Raw genomic sequence first — 19,180 nt, 5'->3', positions numbered from 1 at the left:
ACCTATATGTAGTGCACGCGTGTAATGGTGTCCCCGCACTCACAAAGTCCGGGGAATTGGCCCTGAACAATGTGGGGGCACCTTGGCTAGTGCCAGGGTGCCCACACACTAAGTAACTTAGCACCCAACCTTTACCAGGTAAAGGTTAGACATATAGGTGACTTATAAGTTACTTAAGTGTAGTGTAAAATGGCTGTGAAATAACGTGGACGTTATTTCACTCAGGCTGCAGTGGCAGGCCTGTGTAAGAATTGTCAGAGCTCCCTATGGGTGGCAAAAGAAATGCTGCAGCCCATAGGGATCTCCTGGAACCCCAATACCCTGGGTACCTCAGTACCATATACTAGGGAATTATAAGGGTGTTCCAGTATGCCAATGTAAATTGGTAAAATTGGTCACTAGCCTGTTAGTGACAATTTGTAAAGAGAGAGCATAACCACTGAGGTTCTGGTTAGCAGAGCCTCAGTGAGACAGTTAGGCATCACACAGGGAACACATACCTATAGGTCACAAACTTATGAGCACTGGGGTCCTGACTAGCAGGGTCCCAGTGACACATAACAAACATACTGAAAACATAGGGTTTTCACTATGAGCACTGGGCCATGGCTAGCAGGATACCAGTGAGACAGTGAAAACACCCTGACATACACTCACAAACAGGCCAAAAGTGGGGGTAACAAGGCTAGAAAGAGGCTACTTTCTCACACAGGCCCACTAGTAGCATTTGATTAACAGGCCCTGGCACCTCTAGTGCACTTTACTAGGGACTTACTAGTAAATCAAATATGCCAATCATGGATAAACCAATTACATACAATTTTACATAAAGAGCATATGCACTTTAGCACTGGTTAGCAGTGGTAAAGTGCTCACAGTTCAAAAGCCAACAGCAACAGGTAAAAAAAAATAGGAGGCAGGAGGCAAAAAGTTTGGGGATGACCCTGCATAAGCAAAAAAGTCCAACACGTATGATATATGGCCTGTTATTATACAATATAGTATAGTATGGCTTGTCATTGTACAGTATAGTATGGTACGGTATGATATGGCCTGTCACTGTACAGTAGTGTATGATCTGGCCTGCCATTGTATAGTATGTTATGGAATGGGGTGGCCTCTCACTGTACAGTATACTATGGTATGCTCTGTCATTGTACAGTATGGTATGGCCTGTCATTGTACAGTATAGTATGGTAACCTGTCATTGTATAGTATAGTATGGTATAGCCTGTCATTGTACAGTATAGTATGGTACGGTATGATATGGCCTGTCATTGTACAGTATAGTATGGAATGCTACGATATAGCCTGTCATTGTACAGTATAGTATGGTACGGTACGATATGGCCTGTCATTGTACAGTATAGTATGGTATGCTACAGTCTGTCACTGTACAGTATAGTATGGTACGGTACAGCCGGTCATTGTACAGTACAGTATGGTACGGTATGATATGGCCTGTCATTGTACACTACAGTATGGTATGCTCTGTCATTGTACAGTATAGTATGGTATGGCCTGTCATTGTATAGTATGGTACAGTATGATATGGCCTGTCATTGTACAGTATAGTATGGTACAGTATGATATGGCCTGTAATTGTACACTACAGTATGGTATGGCCTGTCATTGTACAGTATAGTATGGTATGGTATGATATGGCCTGTCATTGTACACTACAGTATGGTATGGCCTGTCATTGTACACCACAGTATGGTATGGCCTGTCATTGTACAGTATAGTATGGTATGGTCTGTCATTGTACAGTATAGTATGGTACGGTATGATATGGCCTGTCATTGTACACAACAGTATGGTATGGCCTGTCATTGTACAGTATAGTATGGTACGGTATGATATGGCCTGTCATTGTACACTACAGTATGGTATGGCCTGTCATTGTACAGTATAGTATGGTATGGTATGGCCTGTCATTGTACAGTATAGTATGGTACGGTATGATATGGCCTGTCATTGTACACAACAGTATGGTATGGCCTGTCATTGTACAGTATAGTATGGTACGGTATGTTATGGCCTGTCATTGTACACTACAGTATGGTATGGCCTGTCATTGTACAGTGTAGTATGGTATGGCCTGTCATTGTACAGTATAGTATGGTATGGTACAACCTGTCATTGTACAGTATACTATGGTATGGCCTGTCATTGTACAGTATAGTATGGTACGGTATGATATGGCCTGTCATTGTACACAACAGTATGGTATGGCCTGTCATTGTACAGTATAGTATGGTACGGTATGATATGGCCTGTCATTGTACACAACAGTATGGTATGGCCTGTCATTGTACAGTATAGTATGGTAAAGTATGATATGGCCTGTCATTGTACAGTATACTATGGTATGGCCTGTCATTGTACAATATAGTATGGTATGATCTGGCCTGTCATTGTACAGTATAGTATGGTATGGCCTGTCATTGTACAGTATGGTATGGTATGGTATGGCCTGTCATTGTACAGTATAGTACGGTATGATATGGCCTGTCATTGTACAGTATCGTATGATCTGGCCTGTCATTGTATAGTATAGTATGGTATGGCCTGTCATTGTACAGTATAGTATGGTATGATATGGCCTGTCATTGTACAGTATATTATGGTATGGCCTGTCATTGCACAGTATAGTATGGTATGGTACGGCCTGTCATTGTACAGCATAGTATGATCTGGCCTGTCGTTGTATAGTACAGTATGTTACGGAATGGGGTGGCCTCTCATTGTACAGTATACTATGGTATGCTCTGTCATTGTACAGTATAGTATGGTACAGTATGATATGGCCTGTCATTGTACAGTATACTATGGTATAGCCTGTCATTGTACAGTATAGTATGGTACGGTATGATATGGCCTGTCATTGTACAGTATGGTATGATCTGTCCTGTCATTGTATAGTACAGTATGTTACGGAATGAGTTGGCCTCTCATTGTACAGTATACTATGGTATGCTCTGTCATTGTACAGTATGGTATGGCCTGTCATTGTACAGTATAGCATGGTACGGTATGATATGGCCTGTCATTGTATAGTATAGTATGGTATGCTCTGTCATTGTACAGTATGGTACGGTATGGTATGGTATGCCCTGCCATTGTACAGTATGGTATGCCCTGTCATTGTACAGTATGGTATTGTATGGTGCGGTATGATATGGTATGGTATGGCCTGTCATTGTACAGTATGGTATGGTATGCCCTGTCATTGTACAGTATTGTATGGTGCAGTATGATATGGTATGGTACGGCTAGACATCATAGAGTATAGTACGGCCTGGCCTGTCTAAGACCTATCTGCATACTGAGGACGCAGGTAAGGCCAGGTCCCTCATTCTGCATGGGGCAAACTTACAGTGGTCGTACTCTGGATGCGCCCATTTAAGTGGAAATTGCATCAGCGTCACCAGAGGTTTCTGCAGAAATCCTGTAACATTTATTTCAATAATGTATATTTCAATTTGGTTGTGTTGTCATCTCAGACTGACATTCTTACGTTATCCATGATAATGATTAGTACATGTTAGTCTCAGTTTTAGCTTCGCCACCTGTACAGCGTTCCAAATCCTTTTTGAGCACCTTCAGGCTCCCGTAAACTACAAAAATAACTAGAACGGCATCATGTCCTTGCTGGAGCATTTTTAATAGATTTTATGATAATAATATTGTTCATGGATGGAGGCTCAAACACAGTTTGGGTGGAAGATTCCAAGACTTTGAGTCCACAGTGCCAGTACCTGGAGTGGGTGGGACTTGAGATGCCACTGGGGCCCCTCTTAGAGATGCTGAACAGAAGTATATCATCAACTTTAAACTTTACACAGTGTATCCTCATTCAGTATGCAAGGCCACAGGCACTTTTTTGGACACACCACAAGGGGTATAGTATTGTCTCTCTCCATCTTCGACAGATCCTGGAGCTGCAGACGAAGACCCACTGGTCTCTCTTCCCATCAACAACTGGAACAGAGGGGTAGAGATCTCTCCTTCAGCCTCACATGGCTAAGATTTGGCCAACTGCAGGGATCTCTCCAGCTCCTGTAGCTGCATGGTCCCTTGCGTGACCATCATACGTATCACCGCCTGGAAAACAGGAGCATCGGATGAGAATGTTGCATTGTGACAGGGGTGTAAAGAAAACTAATCTGTTACACAAATGAGCCAGGGTAGAAAGGTTCAATTGCAAACAGTACACAGTGATAACAGGCAGCAAGGTGGGTTCCCTCAGCTAAGACAAGCCAATGAAATGATGTGGAAAAAACACAACACGTGCTGAGGGGATAAGATAGAGAAATGGTCCCTGAGGCATCTGCTCTTTTTTTTTTTTTTTTAAATAAAGTTTTACATAGCAACAACTTATCCCAAGGGCAATAGAGCACTTTAAATAAGTGCCAGATTACATTATACACATTTTTGACACTGGTAGATTAAGTGCTTTTTTCACACAGATGGATCACACACCTAAGATGAGGAATTGGACTCATCCTGGTACCCTATCCAGAGACCCAACAGATGACTGGTCCTCAAGGCTGCTCCAGGGTCCCACCAATGAGAATGTTCATGGGACACTACCTCAGCATCTTGAGACCTTGGAACACATTAGCTCCCTTTTAGTCCTTGGCCAAATCTCTACCAGCCATCCCATTCTGATAAGAAGGTTGAGACCCCTCTTTCAATGAAAAAAGTTAATTTCTCCATCCCCTGCAGTTCCCTCAGCACCCAATCTGTATTTGTAGGAAGAGTTTCCTTAACTTGTGAGTCACAACTACCTACTTTGCCTCTGGATGCACTTAGGCCCTTTGTTTTTTTCTTGCCAAAACTAAAATCTATACTCTGGGTTTCCAAGGAAAGTAATATGGAATCTCACATCTGTGCAGAAATGCACCTCCTCCGAGGGTAACATCAACTCCACGCAGCTGCACAATGGTGGAACAGAGTGCCCCCCAAACCACGCCCACAGTTTTTGTATTTTCATTTGTCCTAATGTATGTGCTTTAAGATGGGAGAACTACAAAGCATCATCCTGTGAAATTATTCTCCCCCCTCAGCCAACCTACTCAAGCTGTGTTCTGCCCATGCATCTTGGACAAGTTCTCTCTCCAATCCAATTCCAAATCTTTATTCAGCAAAAATGCCGTAAAAGTAATAAATAAATACAATTTCTAGCTAAAATTGAAGGTACAAAGTTCATAACCCAAGAGAGCAGCATAGTAAAGAGATCAATAATAAAATCATACAAAAAAGACCTCGCATGGGCAGCACATGCACTGTTTAAGTCTCGCCAAGGTAGCGCATGTGCTGCCTCTACGAGACATGCTGTATCTTCTCTTTGGGCGTACAGCAGCCCCACCACTTTTGATTAGTTTGTTTGTGTGCCTTTTGATATTCCATTAATTTCTGTGGTGAATTGTTCACATTTGTCCCTCCTTTCGGTGTGTTGTTCCTGCCCATGGCGACTGGCCATGTTATATGTATTATGTTGCTTCTTTCTATTTTACTTACTGCTCAGGAACTATTTTTTAAAATCCTGAATATCTCAGTACCTACGAGCTTTCATCTTTCGACTGAGACCAAATGTCAGAGGCTGCTTCTTTGAGTGCGGGTCTTTACTGTCAAAGTGAGAGAACCTGTATTCTCTTTTGCTTAATGTAAGGTTGCTTTGTGCGTGTTTTTTTTAAATGATACGATTTGACAGAATTACTCTTCTGTATGTTCCGTGCGTTATGGTTGTACACACTATCTTGTTTGTGTCTGTTTTCTTTTAAATATTATATTTGTTGGTATTTCTCTTTTGTATATTCCGGCCCTTACCGTTTTATGTATTGTTTCTTTATATTGTTTTGTTTTGCTCCGTTTTTTAAATATGTTTGTTAAGAAAGCTGCTGAGCTGGTCGCCCCCTCCTGCCCCCACGTCAGAGCCATGGCATCCAAAGAATGCCTCTGCCATGACCATATACGGAGAAGGAATGCGCGGGTGCTAATCTCCCTCCACCCGCATCACTGCGGGCGGTAAGGATAGCTAGCGGAGGGGCAGGCCAGGCTCCCCCATGACATCTTAGAGTACTTTTAGCATTCCTGATTCAGTACTGGGCTGCAGGAGACAACCGTATCAGCCTTAGTTTTGTGTGAGCAGTGGTGAGGGGCTTCTTGCCTGCGCTGGAACATGACAGTCACAGGTGGCACCTGTAGGAATCTGGCCTGGTGTGTGGTGGACACCTATAATGTTTGCACCTTACACCAGGTCCAGGCACCCCTATACATTAGAGAAACAGAGTCTAGGAAGCCAGAGCTCTCTAGTCATAGCTGTGATGAGCAGCCAATTCTTATCTAGGAGGATTGTAAAGCACTTGCAATACCACAACAGTCACAAAGCAGCTTATCTCACAGGAGAAAGGAACCGTACAGTGTTACAAAAATAAAGGTACTTCATTACAGTAGTACTGAACTAGATTACTTAAAACCAGTATCCCAACTGGAAGTAAGTACACACCATATATATACACAGTAAGTATTAGAAAATTAGCATAAAGAGACAGCAAGCATTGGTGATGAAGTCACGGATGTGACGAAACACGTGTTGGCTGTGCCTGTTTGACTGTACCTTTTGGATTTACGAAAACTAATCTGAATAAACGACTTCCTAGAACACCAAGATGAATATCGAATGATTTAATAATATAACTACTGCATGATAGCTTTCACTTGTACTCATTGAATTTGGATGTTGTGGAGTGCTGTGGTCTTTTGCGTTCATTATATGCGGTGTATTCTCTTATACACTATCCTGTGCCTTCAGGTAGTAGGGCACTTGGCCACGTGCACCTAAAAATACAGTATTATTTTGTATACTTACTAGTGCGGACACCACTCAGAAGTGCGATTTTCTGCCATTTACTACCTTTCCTCTTTTGATTACATGAATGGTAATCAGCTTGGTATGTTCCCCTTTTGCTTCACATGCGGACATTTCTTTTCTTATTTTCACAGTGCTTTTTCCATTCTTCCTTCACATTCAAAAGCGTTCATAGACCGGGCACAGGTATTTGCGATATCAAGGAATTCCAAAGAGTCTGGCAAGGAGAGGAACTTGGTACAAAACTGGGGGAGAGGAGTGGTGGGGCAATGGGGGCATTAAGGGGTCCAAGTGAGAGTGTTGATAGGAGTAGAGCAGACCATAGATAGGTGAAGATTGTCTCCATGATGCATTGGGCGCTAGCATATGAAGATCTGATGGGGGGAGGGAAGCAATGCCCACAAGAGGCTGCTGCACAGTGGGATGCAAGCACGGAGAGGCTATAGAGAGAAAGGCAGAGTTTACTTGGCTAATGACAGGTGGACATGTAAGACCTGTGGGGGCTTCTTTGATCTTCGGGGGCATGTCGTGGGCCCCACATTTCCGCACAATAATTTGAAGCTTTTCCATGCCTCTATCATGCAACTTTTCACTCTTAGTTTTGTATCCCCTTGGTGTGTTTCTTTTCAACATAACGTTTGAGCACACTCCTCTCTGTGATACTCCCTCTTTCCAACACCTCCTGATAACTATATCCCCACTCCACGCTTTGCTACTTTCAGTTCCCTTTAATTGTGCCCACAATGTATCTGTAAACATGTACGTAACAATAAAAGAAGCATGCCATTGATCAACATTAAAAATATTGAATTCAATGTACTGTTCTGAGATACCTTAAGGTAGGTTGTTGCTCTTTGTCAAGTATTTTGATATTTATTATTGAAATGTTACTTTTCTTTGAAAGAAAATGGTTTACAAACAAGTGTTAGCAAAGCCAGCATGTTAGCAACTGTTTTCTAAACATGAGACATATTGGTTTTGCCAATGCTTGTTCTAATAATTAGTGCCCTTCTAATAGAATTTAGCACTGCATAACTAATCTCTAAATGATTGTCTTTCCTGAGAGTAAATTCCTTGTCCAGCATGGTTGGCATGGATTCCAGATTGGCGGCAACTTGAGGTATGCAGAAGGTTAAAGTTATGAGTGACCGGGCCACCACAATATTTTCTCCCAGTGTTAAAATTCTTTGAGTTCCTGTAGATGTGTCCACTAGTCTGTCCTGTTTCCTGATCGATAGGAGACTACTGGTGAATGTGTGATCTTAGAGCACCATTGTTTCATGATCTCCTTACCACAACGTTCCACCGTGCACCATAGAAGAGGACAGGACAAACATCTGGGGCATCCAACACCCCATGTCTGCCTTCATGAAATCCTTAGGGCTTCCTTTCTCAGATTAACCCCTAGACTGCCGCATGAAGAGATCTAAGAATTGCACATGGAAGCGTCTGCACCACATATTATCCTGGGTAATGTACCCCCTAGATCCCAGAGAAATTAAAAGAAATCTGACTGGTCAGAGTGATTTGGAGAGGCAACAACTGATCCAATCAGGACACCAGGATGCTCCCAAAAAGACTTGGGTGTAGATTCAGAAGGGAGATGGACTGTATGCCCCACGCTCCAACTCCGTTCAGTAGCAGTACATACACCAAGTCACTGATTGTGACTGAAGGCCTGTAGCAGCACTGTTAGCGTCCAGGTGTGCTGTATATAGAAATATGGGCTCCAGGCACCTGACAGAAGGACAACTGCTCTTGAAGGCTCAGTCATCTGGCAAAAGTGCAGTCACTCAGGTTATCCAGCTCTTACAGGCTCAAGCTATTCTACAGGTTATGGAGCTCTTATAGGCTCAACCATCTGACAACAAAGTGATCAGTCTACACAATTGAGAAGTTTGCCAACACACGTGTTTCAGCTAGATGCAGCAGGTCAGCTCCTTTGGTCTTCAGCAGGGCAGTTTATGTTTTTTGCCTGGTCTTTTTGAGCACTCCTATGAAGTGACATTCAGGGACGTGCATTCATGATAGACTGGGGAAAAACACCATAGGGCTTGCCCGCTTATGTTGTGACTATTATGCCAAGTAATAATTTGAAGGGACACTCTGCATGCACCTAGCAACTTTGTGAGGCATTGACCAATATGGCTCTGGTCCAGTGTTCCAACTTTGTAGCGGGACCTGGGCAGTGCCTTGAGAGGATGAAAAAGGGTCACAATCTAAATAGCATGGTCTAAATTATATTAAGCAGACTCCTGTGTTTCCAGCGTGCCATCTGGCCTGCAGGCATATTAAGCAGGTATGTATATCAAGCAGACCCCTGTGTTTACAGCTTGCCATCTCGCCTGTAAGTATATTAAGCAGGTATGTATATTAAGCAGACTCCTGTGTTTCCAGCTTGCCATCTGGCCTGTAAGTATATTAAGCAGGTATGTATATTAAGCAGACCCCTGTGTTTACAGCCTGCCATCTGGTCTTTAAGTATATTAAGCAGGTATGTATATTAAGCAGACCCCTGTGTTTACAGCCTGCAATCTGGCCTGTAGGTATATTAAGCAGACTCCTGTGTTTCCAGCTTGCCATCCGGCCTGTATATATATTTTGCCGACTCCTGTGTTTCCAGCTTGCCATCCGGCCTGTATATATATTTTGCCGACTCATGTGTTTCCAGCTTGCCATCTGGCCTGTATGTATATTAAGCAGACTCCTGTGTTTACAGCTTGCCATCTGGCCTGTATGTGTGTGTGTGTGTGTGTTTTGCCTGTCAGATATGTGCAACCTGAGGGTTAGCAGCTACTTATGTCTGAAAGATCTCTGAGGCGCTACTCTGCTGTCTGGAGTCTATATCTACAGCGCTCTTCCATGCTTAAAGGGCCTCACTACAACCCTGGCGGCCATAAGACTGCCAGGGCCGCGGTGGCAGTCGGACCACCGGCAATGTGGCGGTCCAACAGCCACATTAGGACCATGGCAGTTGCACCACGGCCGGGCCGCCAGCACAGCCACTTCTCCTCCGCTGGAGGGGCTGGTGGTCCTAATCAGCAAGCAAGGAAGCAGCGCTGCCCTGGGGATTACGAGTCCCTTCTCCGCCTGCGATTACATGGCGGTAGCACCGCCATGTAAAGGCTGGCGTAGACGGGGTGCAGAGAGCCCCATGGGGGCCCCTGGACTGCCCATGCACTTGGCCAGCCCCGTCGCGTTGCAAAGCAGAAAGTGAAAAGCACGACGGGTGCTGGTGCACCCTACGCACTGCGCATTGCCACCGGCTCAATTATGAGCCGGCGTCAATGTTACGGGCTGTTTTCCCCTGGGCCAGTGGGAAACTCGTAATGGGGCCCACGGTAAGGCATCTGTGCTTGTGGCAACCTGAACGCAGGACTTCGTCGGATGGCCTTTTCCGTCCGCCGAAGTCGTAATTAGCCCCAAAGTGTAGGTCGCCCGTCAAGTGTCTGAGCTTCGAATGTGTTTGTACCCTGAACACAGGATACACTGTATGATTTACTGTTATGAACTGACAAGCATATATTAATACATTACTATCATGACTAGTATGTTTTGTTGGTCTTTACTCGTCCATTACTAGAAAAACGACCATTGGGTCATCATGCACCACTCTATTCTAAAAATAACTTTATACTGGAATTGGACTGTTGGTGTAAATTGAAAGTATAGAAATAGAAATGCTGTTTTACGATAGTACAATATGCTTTCTCTTAATGTATGCCACAGGATGTTAAAGATATCAGGTCTTTAGAACACTGAGTAGTGAAAATAGTACAAAAATGCTTTCCTGAAAATGATATGACACAACTAAATGAAATACTGATCTGTAAATGACTACACCCTACAGGGCAGCAGGACGATTTGTTAGCAGGGAGCTCTTCCTGATTGCAAAGCTTCTTACAATCTGAAACAGGAAGTGTGGCAGTGGTTAACCATGCAGCTGCTTTACCAAGGGCTTTGTCACACACTCAGAATTAAATCATACTGTCGACACCTCCGCACTTACCGTGGCCTGTGAGAAGGTGAGTGGAACTGGGACCTGTAGGAGGCTGGCCTGGTTTGTAGTGGGCACCAAAGGTACGTACACCTTATACCAGGTCCAGTTATCCCTTATTAGCGAAGTGTAGTCAGTGTCTAGCAGCTTAGGCTGTCTAGAGGTAGCTGTAGCAGAGCAGCCAAGACCTATCTTGGAGACATGCAAAGCTCATGCAATAACACTGTCGTCACACAGTACTTACACACATGAAAGAAAATACTCAGTCTTACAAAAATAAAGGTACTTTATTTTGGTGACACAAATGCCAAAAATACATTAGAGACTATACTCCCTTAGGAGGTAAGTAATATACACAATATATACACTAGTAACAAAAAACAGGTAAGTACGCAGTCAGAAAACAGTGCAAATATTGAAAATCACAATGGGTTCCAATGGGCCTAGGGGGAACACAAACCATATCCTAAAATAGTGGAATGCGAACATCAGATTCCTACCTAGGCAAGTGTAGTGTGTAGAGGGGCGCTGGGAGTGTATCAAAACACCAAAAGTAAGTAATAGAACCCACCCCAGAGCCCAGGAAAACAGGAGTAAGTCACAGTACGTTTCCTGAAACACACAAGAAGTTGTGATAAAAGATTATGCAAGAACCGTAAGAGACTGCAAGACACCAACAGTGCATTCTTGGACCTGAAGACCTGTGGAAGAAGAGGAAGAAGTCCAAGAAGCACTGAAGAGTCCAGGGAGAACAGGAGCTCCTGCTAACCCGGATGGAGTTGCAAAAGAAGAACCACCAGTGAAAAGATAAAGTCAGTTATGCACCCAAGAAGACAGATGTGGGTTCCTGGTTGGTGCAGAAGACGTCCCATGCCAGATGGATGATTGCAGTCTGGTTTGCGTTGCTGGATTCCACCCTTCGCACTGTCCGGGACCAGGAGGGACCTGGTGGCCTCTACCAAGGAGAGGGAGACAGAGGGGGCTCTCAGTAACTCAGAGAGCCCTCAGAAGACCAGGCAGCACACACAGGAGTCCCAGGACAAAGAAGGTACAAATGGAGGCCCACCCAGCACCACACAAAGGATTCCCACGGCACCGGAGAACCACTCAGGAAGCTGTGCAACGCAGGAAGGAGTGCTGGGGGCCTAAGATGTGCTGTGCACAAAGAACGTCTTGGAAAGTCGCACACAGCCTTGGGTACTGCAAGTCACGTGGTGCATAGGGGTACTGTCTTGCGTGGGGAGGCAAGCTCTTACCTCCACTAAAGTTGAGCTGGACCTTGGGACTGTCGGGGTGACTTTAATCCACCACCCGTGTTGATGAATCCACATCTGTCATCTGGAGAGGGGACCCACACCACTGGTTGTCGCTGCAGAGAGGTGCCTGCTGAAGCAGGGAAGTGACTGTCACTCCACTGGAGATTCCTTCGGTTCTTCTGGTGCAGCCTGAAGACAGGCAGCCCTCGGAGGATGCACGGTCTGGAAACTGTTGCAGTTGCTGGCAGGAGCTTAAGTTACAAGGTTGCAGAAATCGTCTTTGCTTCTTTGTTGCAGTTTGTAGAGTTCCTGGAGGGTTCAGCTGCGGTTCCGTTGGTAGAAGATGAAGTAAAGGATGCAGAGGATCCCTGCTGGAGTCTTGCAATCCGAATCTGAGGAAACACCCAGAGGAGAGACCCTAAATAGCCCTGAAAGGGGGATTGGTCACCTAACCAGGTAAGCACCTATCAGGGGAGGGCTCTGACGTCACCTGCTGGCACTGGCCACTCGGATGCTCCCAGAGTGCCCCACCACCTTGGTATCCAAGATGGCAAAACCCAGGGACACTCTGGAGGAGCTCTGGGCACCACCCCTGGGGTGGTGATAGACAGGGGAGTGGTCACTCCCTTTTCCTTTGTCCATTTTCGCACCAGAGCAGGGACTAAGGGGTCCCTGAACTGGTGTAGACTGTGCCCCTCAAAGCATTTCCAGAGGCTCTGGGAGGCTACCCCTCCCATGCCTGTAACACCTATTTCCAAAGGGAGAGGGTGTAACACCCCTCTCCCAGAGGAAATCCTTTGTTCTGCATTCCTGGGCTTGAGCTGCTGAATCTGAATAACGCAAATATTTCATCCTGCAGTGGCTTCTTCATTAACTCAACCTCTTCCTAATGCTTCCTCAACACCATCTGTTCCTCGCTGACCCCCAATAACATTTCCCATCACCACATTTATCAGTACCGTCTTATGATAAACCCAACACCATCTCCACATCAATGACACCACAACACTGCCCATCTCCACGTTCATCGGCCCCATCTATCATTAACCCCAAACCATCGCTCCATCAATGACACCACAACACTGCCCATCTCCACGTTCATCAGCACCATCTATCATTAACCCAACACCACCTCTCCATCATTGACACCACAACACTGCCCATCTCCACGTTCATCAGCGCCGTCTATCATTAACCCAACACCACCTCTCCATCATTGACACCACAACACTGCCCATCTCCACGTTCATCGGCCCCATCTATCATTAACCCCAAACCATCTCTCCATCAATGACACCACAACACTGCCCATCTCCACGTTCATCAGTGCCATCTATCATTAACCCAAAACCATCTCTCCATCAATGACACCACAACACTGCCCATCTCCACGTTCATCAGCGCCGTCTATCATTAACCCAGTACCATCTGTCTATCAATGACAACACAACACTGCCCATCTCCATGTTCATCAGCACCATCCATCATTAACCAAATACCATCTATCAATGACACTACAACACTGCCCATCTCCACGTTCATCAGCACCTTCCATCATTTACGCAACACCATCTGTCCATCAATGACACTAATACTGCCCATCTGCACGTTCATGAGTGCCGTCCATCATTCCCCCAACACCACCTCTCCATCAATGACACAACAACACTGCCCATCTCCACGTTCATTGGGGCCGTCTATCACCAACCCAACACCATCTCTCCATCAATTACCCCATAACACTGCCTATCTCTACGTTCATTGGCGCCATCTATCATTAACCCAACACCATCTGCCCATTGATGACACCACAACGCTGCCCAACATGACATTTGACAGTGCTCTCTGTCTTCCATCTCCAACACCATCTGGGCCTCAGAGACCATCCTCCACTAGGGACACCATTAATGTCCACTGATGTCTTCTTTCACTAAACCCACCCAACACTCCCTACCCTCATTGGCCTTCTGCCCACACTGGCCATCACTGAGGTTTACCAACATCTTCTATCGTTAACTCACCTGTGCCCGCCTGCCCATCACTAGTCCTATGCAGCACTCCCCATTACAATGATCTCACCTGGAAAGCATCCATTTGCGCTCACCTTTTTCCACATTAACTCATTCTTACCATCTTCACAGTATTAACTCAATCTTAACTTCTTCCCAGCTTGGACTTGCACTCCACTTCCTTGCACTGACAGACTTTCACCATCTACCTAACACGGACTCTCTTGCAGCTTCTTCTCAGCACTGACTCTCATCTTCCACCCAGCTTTTATTTGTTCTCACCTTCCTCCCAGCAGTGACTGTCTCTTTCATCTGACACAGTATTGACACACTCTTACCCCATGACTGACTCCTTCATAGCTTTAACACATCACAGACGCTCTCACACTTCTGACCCACCACTGAGACTCCATCATAGCTTTAACACATCACTGACTCCCTCTGGCATCTGACCCACCACAGACTCCATCATAGCTTTAACCCATGACTGACTTCCTCTGGTGTTTGACCCACCATTGACTCCATCATAGCTTTAACGCATCACTGACTCCCTCTAGTGTCTGACCCACCACTAACTACATCATAGCTTTAGGCCATCACTGACCCACCACTGACTCCATCATAGGTTTAATACATCGCTGTCTCCCTCTGGTGTCTGACTCACCACAGACTCAATCATAGTTTTAACCCATCACTGATTCCCTCTAGTGTCCGACCCAGCACAGACTCCACCATAGCTTTAGGCTGTCACTGACCCACCACTGACTCCATCATAGCTTTAAGCCATCCCCGATTCCCTCTGGTGTCCGACCCACCACTGACTCACTCATAGCTTTATGGAATCAATGACTCCCTCTGATGTGTGACCCACCACTGTCTGCATCACAGCTTCAACTCATCACTGACTCCAACTGGTGTCTGACCCACAACTCACTCCATCATAGCTTTTGGCCATCACTGATTCCTCCTCTCACTTCTGACCCACCACTGACACCATCATAGCTTTAAACCATCACTAACACCCTCTGGTGTCTGACCTACCACTGACTCCATCATAGCTTTAGCCCATCACTGCCCCCCCCCTCTGGTGTCTGACCCACCACTGACTCCCTCTTCTTCGTTCTACCTACAGTCCTCTCACATTTAGCTCATTCCTGCCCTTACCTCATCGGTGGCGTCCTTGTTGCGTTTGAACTCCTCCCGCGCCCACTCCTTCACATACCGACGGTCGGCTTCATTGGGTATCTGACGAGTGGTCTGTAAGATCTTCCTGTACAAGCCAAGGACCTGCTGCCTCCTTAGAAACTGCAAAATAAAGTCATTGATGCTGGTCAACAGTGAGTTCCCCATCATATGTGACCCACACAGACCCCTCTGTCCATCTCATGGTCAGGAGTGATCCACCCTACCCAGTGCTACAGGCAGACTCTCCTCTTTCCTTTGAGAAGCAGCTTCTGCAAGCTCAACCACCTCACACTTTGGCAAGTCCAAGGGACATTCCAAGGCTATGAAGAACCCATCTAACTGGGTGCAGCTTGTAGGACGGGAGTGGGGGAAGGAAGCGTCCTGTCATGGCTGCCCGTGACTCTCTGCTTCTCTCATGCCCCTGATAAATCAGAGGAGAGGCATTGCGTCAGGGCGCTGTAATCTTCATGCCAGCGGCCTGCAATGGTGCTTATAACTCGCTCCACATGATCAGCTTCCATGGGGCGCCCAACAGACCAGTTTTCTAACCCATGCTCCATAGATTCTTTGCACTGAGGCACACACTCATCAGCTGTTTTACACGGCACTGGGCTCATGTGAAATTACACCCCAGCCGTGCCCCTCTCTCAGTACTCAAGGCCTCATCCTTTGGGGTACACGATAACTGGAGGGGGCTCTGCTTTCCTAAGCTGCCCCTGGTACAGTTTACTCACATGCTTTCTTGGGCTGCTCCCACCCTATCCCTCCCCCACCTCACACCGACCGGTGTTAACTAAATTTGTGCACGCAGATCGAATTTGTGGACTACTTTGTGAGCTGTACCCTATGGGTGTCATTTAGGGGTAACTCCTGACCTCGGGGGCAGGGGAGATCTATGCCTGGAATAGAGCTGCATCTCGTCCTGGGGTTCTGTTGGGGTGCACTTGTTCTTGTTTTCTATCAAGTTTTTAATTACACTAATAGTGAAGAAAATTATGTTTTTAACTATTATTGTGATAAAAGTAGAGTACAATTAGCTGAAATAAGACTTTCTCTGGCAACTGAGATAACTAAAAACGTTTTTAAATGTGTGTTGGTGCATGTTAGCAGGTGAGAGTGTGATTATGTATGCATGCAATATATATTTTTTAAACCCCACTTACCTGCCCCTCTGTGTTCTTCGCCGCCTCTGTGCTTCTATGTCTTCTCTCCCCATCCAATCCAGATGCTTCTCTCATGCTTTTACCCAGCACAAGAGAAGCTCCTGGATTGGTCGGAGCTGCCTGAAATGCCGCTCAGCTGGGGACTGGGAGCCTGCACTGGTTCTTTACCCGAGCTGTGCAACACAGACCGGGTGGAGAGTTCTAAGTGCGCATGTCAGTTTGGCCGGCCTTGGACGGCTAGCCAAGCTGACATACACACTTAGACTGCACACTACTGCTCTCCCTGATGACGAAGATAGCCCCTGCGCCCTACAACGAGGAAGCGAAAAATAAAACAATAATACAATAGCTGTATTATCATTTTATTTTTTTGCTGCCTTTCAGCAGCGGGGCAGCGTTCCTCCACCATAGTGGAGGGGCCGCCCCTGGTCTTATTACCTTTATATGCACTGCTCCCCCTTTGTCTCTGCTTCACCCTTCACAAACGTGCGCTCGCCTCATTACAAACCCATTATATCCTATGGGAATCGTAATACGCAAGATTAGAAAAATAAGCACTGACAAAACCAATACATCTCTGAGCGTGTTTTCTTAGTAAAAGCGCATAAACAATGGTTGGCGTGTGTGTACGTTCATGCGTGGACATGTGGATGAATTAGTGAATGACAAGGCATAGACGGATGGATGAGTGCCTGATCGGCAAGTAATTCACTGGGCAGCTATGGATGGGTGACTGTCAGTGATGGTGAGTGAGTAACTGAGTGAGTACATGGACAGACGGGTGATGAGTGGATGAGTCAGCGCACATATGAATGAAAAGGCGAGTGAAAGTGTGGATGAATGAATAAGTGGATGGATGAGTGCATACTGTTGTCCTCCAGTGCTCCGTTTAACTTTGATGGAGAGATAATTAACAATACCTTACAAGTTGTAATGTTTGTGCCTCGTATGGCCTTGTACCAAAACCCAAAACAACTTGAACGTCTTCCTGTTTCTTTTTCAGACGTTAGTTCTGTTTCACTATCTGAGACAAAGTCACTTCCACTCCCCTTTCTAGTTTTGAAAGTTTACGATCATAATATGTTAACCACAATTACACATAAAACCTGCTGAGGTTTCAGTCTAAACCTGTAGGAGGCTGGCCTGGTTTGTAGTGGGTACCAGAGGTACTTACACCTTAAACCAGGTCCAGTTATCCCTTATTAATGAAATGTAGTCAGTGTCTAGCAGCCAAGTTGTCTAGAGGGAGCTGTAGCTGAGCAGCCAAGGCTAAACTAGAAGACATGCAAAGCTCTTGCAATACCACTGTAGTTACACAGTACTCACACACATGAAAGAATGCGAAAGTCAGTTTCCCACCTAGGCAAGTATAGTGTGTAGAGGGGCGCTGGGAGTGTAAGCAAACACCAAAGGTAAGTAATGGAACCCACCCCAGAGCCCAGGAAACATGAGTAAAACACAGCAAGTTTCATGAAACACACAAGAAGTTGTGATAGAATATTATGCAAGAACTAGAAGAGACTGCAAGACACCAACAATGGATTCCTGGACCTGAAGACCTGTGGAAGAAGGGAACCAAGTCCAAGAAGCACTGAAGAGTCCAGGGAGAACAGGAGCCCCTGCTAACCCGGATGAAGGTGCAAAAGAAGAACCACTAGTGAGAAGACAAAGTCAGTTATGCACCCAAGAAGACAGATGCAGGTTTCTGGTTGGTGCAGGAGATGTCCCACGTCGGATGGATTCTTGCAGTCTGGTTTGTGTCGCTGGATTCCGCCAACAAGCCTTGGAACATGCAAAGCATGCGGTTAGCAGAAAATGGCGCTGCTCGGGACCAGGATGGACCTGATGGCCTCTACCCAGGAGGGGGAGACAGAGGGGGTTCTCAGCAACTCAGAGAGCCCTCAGAAGACCAGGCAGCATGCACAAGAGTCCCACAGCACGGGGACAAAGAAGGAGCAAATGGAGGCCCACGCAGCACGACTCAAAGGGATCCCACACCACTGGAGAACCACTCAGGAAGCTGTGCATCGAAGGAAGGAGCGCTGGGGGCCTAAGATGTGCTGTGCATTTCGAACTTCTTGGAAGGTAGCACACAAGCCTTGGCAACTGCAAGTCACAGGGGTACTGTCTTGCTTGGGGAGGCAAGCTCTTACCTCCACCAAAGTGAGACAGCTGGACCTTGGGACTGTTGGGTTGACTTTAGTCCACCACCCGTGTTGCTGGATCCACACTTGTCATCTGGAGAGGGGACTCACGCCACCGGTCATCGCTGCAGAGAGGTGCCTGCTGAAGGAGGGAAGTGACTCCATCAGTCCACCGGAGATTCCTTCGGTTCTTCTGGTGCAGGCCGAAGACAGGCAGTCCTTGGAGGATGCATGACCTGGAAACTGTTGCAGTTGCTGGCAGGAGCTGAAGTTACAATGTTGCAGAAGTCATCTTTGCATCTTTGTTGCAGTTTTGTAGAGTTCCTGGAGCGGTCAGCGGTTGTTTCGTCAGTAGAAGATGAAGTAAAGGATGCAGAGGATTCCTGCTGGTGCCTTGCAATCCAGATCGGAAGAAACACCCAGAGGAGAGACCCTAAATAGCCCTGAAAGGGGGATTGGTCACCTAAACAGGTAAGCTCGGATAGGGTAAACAGGGTAGGGCTCTGACGTCACCTGCTGGCACTGGCCACTCAGATGCTCCCAGAGTGC

At 46.1% G+C, this 19,180-nt stretch overlaps 1 protein-coding gene across 3 annotated transcripts in view; it reads right to left on the bottom strand.

The window, feature by feature from the left end:
• Positions 1-19,180, bottom strand: part of LOC138281243 (LYR motif-containing protein 2-like) — a 106,708-nt gene that overhangs the window by 49,373 nt on the left and 38,155 nt on the right. Inside the window, exons 2-3 of one of the 3 annotated variants that reach the window (XM_069219566.1) lie at positions 15,304-15,444; positions 3,647-4,107 (exon numbers count right to left, since the gene is read on the bottom strand). The exons of 1 other annotated variant lie outside the window; for it this stretch is intronic. In XM_069219566.1, the coding sequence (XP_069075667.1) occupies positions 4,027-4,107; positions 15,304-15,444 (222 nt within the window). In that variant the 3' untranslated portion in view covers positions 3,647-4,026. Of the gene's footprint in view, positions 1-3,646; positions 4,108-15,303; positions 15,445-19,180 lie in introns of those variants that run through there. One more of the 3 variants, XR_011200886.1, reaches the window with a different exon arrangement.

Source organism: Pleurodeles waltl, unplaced genomic scaffold (assembly GCF_031143425.1).
Source record: "Pleurodeles waltl isolate 20211129_DDA unplaced genomic scaffold, aPleWal1.hap1.20221129 scaffold_73, whole genome shotgun sequence".
Classification (NCBI taxonomy): Eukaryota; Metazoa; Chordata; class Amphibia; order Caudata; family Salamandridae; genus Pleurodeles; species Pleurodeles waltl.
This window is presented reverse-complemented; position numbering and strand designations above follow the sequence as displayed.